The sequence below is a fragment of the Palaemon carinicauda genome, chromosome 37 (assembly GCF_036898095.1).
Source record: "Palaemon carinicauda isolate YSFRI2023 chromosome 37, ASM3689809v2, whole genome shotgun sequence".
NCBI lineage: Eukaryota > Metazoa > Arthropoda > Malacostraca > Decapoda > Palaemonidae > Palaemon > Palaemon carinicauda.
This window is the reverse complement of record NC_090761.1, coordinates 21419271-21421770: the sequence shown is the minus strand read 5'-3', so window position 1 is coordinate 21421770 and position 2500 is coordinate 21419271. Positions and strand designations below refer to the sequence as shown.

Genomic DNA, 2500 nt, shown 5'->3' with positions numbered 1-2500 from the left:
GTGTGTGTGTGTGTGTGTAAAAAGTCTTGAATGGGAGTTAATACATTCGTGTTTTTGTTGACATTAACGGACTCACTTTGTTTGAGTACGACGATGTCATCAATAAGATAAAGTTCTAAATTGAATTAAGTCTTAGTTTTTTTCTTTCATATCTATAATACATATTCTAAACTCCTGTGCCTAGCACTATACGTGTAAAGAAATGATACTAGAATATTTTGATAAAAAAAACGGTAATAATTACGGATAATATTCAAATATAAGCACTAACCTCAGTGACATTGTCAAACCAGAACTGTTCGGTGTTCATAACCGGCCAGTCATCCATTGCATCCACAACTATGAAGGGAATGTCATTTTTCAGATAATCTTCAGACACAACTCTAGAAGACACGTTGGAGAGCCGTTCTAGACGTTCCAAACTCTCACAAACCTGGAACACATAAAATGAAGAATTTAAGAAGCACTGTGCTGCACCAGGAACCAGGAGAGAGAAGAGAGTACTTTTACAATTTACAAATTTCACATCCAGTTTTGCTCGGCCTAGACTTCAAGAGACCACAATGAACGGTGAATCACTTCCCTAAAAATCCTAAAATCCTTAACCTTATCTAAAGGTTAATTGAAGTGGAAATCTTAAAAAAGAATTATTTTTTATCAATAAGGTTTTCGTGGAGAATTGGAAAAATATGTTATATTCAATACATTATGTTTAAGCCCCCCCCCCCCACGGAATTTGCTATCCGAGTCCTATACTCAATTTCTTTTAATGAGGCGCATTTGCACTGACTCGCAGTGGTGCCCTTTTAGCTCGGAAATTTTTCCTGTTATTATTATTATTATTATTATTATTATTTATTATCATTATTATTATTTTATCATTATTATTATTATGATTATTATTATTATTATTAGCTAAGCTACAACCCTAGTTGGAAAAGCAGGATGATATACGCCTATGGGCACCAACTGGGAAAAATAGCCCAGTGAGGAAAGGAAACAAGGAAATAAACTACAAGAGCAGTAACGAAAATTCAGTAAATGTATTGTCGTGATAAACAGGAGTTCTCTTAACCATATTACCCAGACTACGTAAGGCATAAGTTATCATGCGCATTGCTTGAGGGTACACTCGGGCACACTATTCTATCTTATATGTTATTTCTCTTCCTCTTGTTTTGTTAGTTTTTATAGATTATAGAGTGATGTTCATTTTAATATTGTTGCTCTTCTTAAAATTTTTTATTTTTCCTTGTTTCCTTTCCTCACTGAACTATTTTCCCTGTTGGAGCCCCTGGGCTTATTGCATCCTGCTCTTCGAACTAGGGTTGTAGCCTAGCAAGTAATGATAATAATAATAATAATAATAATAATAATAATAATAATAATAATAATAATAATATCTGAGTAGCCTTGAATACCCAACTTTAATATTGGAGGCTAATGCACATCCATGTTTGGGGAGTAGTAGTTTCAAGTCGGTAAACTTGGTTAGGGTAAGAAAGGGTAATTAAACCGCAGCCTTATAATTATGGCGACTACTATACATCCATCTTAGGTAAAGTACTAGATGCTAAATGTGTTTTTCAAAATGCTATGTTAGAATTTAAGCATTCCAGGCGTTAGTGATTGTGGTAAACCTAAAGGTTTTTTTGGGTGTTTCATTAACCACAAACCTCGACTGTCTATTAGGATCGTTGTTTAGTGATACTTTGGCTAGCTATTTACAAAGAAAAGTATTTATACCGTAGTGTTAACCTTGGAACGCTATCTACATAGTAAGATATAATAAAATGCATATTAAATCTAGACAATGTAAATACTAAGAGATTAATTAAAATAGTTGAAGTACGTAAAGGTGAAATGCTCGCTCATGCGGCTAACTCGTTGGCATACTAAAGTGGATTTGTGACACGTTACCATATATGGTAGATAAAGGCCTTTAATTAGTACTTTGTCTTATTTGGGGATAATAAAAGAGTGTAGTTTCCATCAGTAATTGGGAATAATAATGCATACATGAAATAACCTTCTGTTATAAAATACGGTTCAGGTATTTGATAAGTCAAAGCAACATAGTAATGATAGCCTATCATTAAAAAAAAGCCTTTTGATAAGGAAAAAAAAGTTTTAAACGCAATCCTCTTGGAATTACGATTAAATGCTACTTACATTGCAATCATCTTCAAGCAGCGACCTCGAAACATAGTACGGGTTGGTTATGAAACAGTCCGAATAGTATATCTTCGTCCAATCCCACTTGGGAAGAATCTGCAAATGGGAACAATGATAGCTTATCAAAATCATCATTATTGCCATGGTTATATATACTGGACTATCTTTAATGACTGTTACTTAAATTTTCGATTATATCGCACCTGAGAAATTTATTAATTTTCTAAATAATAAAATTCACTGGTTTTACTTACCAGTAACAGGAAGTGACGGAACATAACGCTCGACATCTTTTGCACCCAGCCAATCTACAAAGATTAGCAGA

At 33.7% G+C, this 2500-nt stretch overlaps 1 protein-coding gene across 1 annotated transcript in view; it reads right to left on the bottom strand.

Annotated features, from left to right (window-relative positions):
* Positions 1–2500, bottom strand: part of LOC137629489 (uncharacterized) — a 13487-nt gene that overhangs the window by 6225 nt on the left and 4762 nt on the right. The window contains exons 3-5 of the mRNA XM_068360824.1: positions 2430–2483; positions 2173–2271; positions 272–433 (exon numbers count right to left, since the gene is read on the bottom strand). Of these exons, the coding sequence (XP_068216925.1) occupies positions 272–433; positions 2173–2271; positions 2430–2483 (315 nt within the window). The remainder of the gene's footprint in view (positions 1–271; positions 434–2172; positions 2272–2429; positions 2484–2500) is intronic.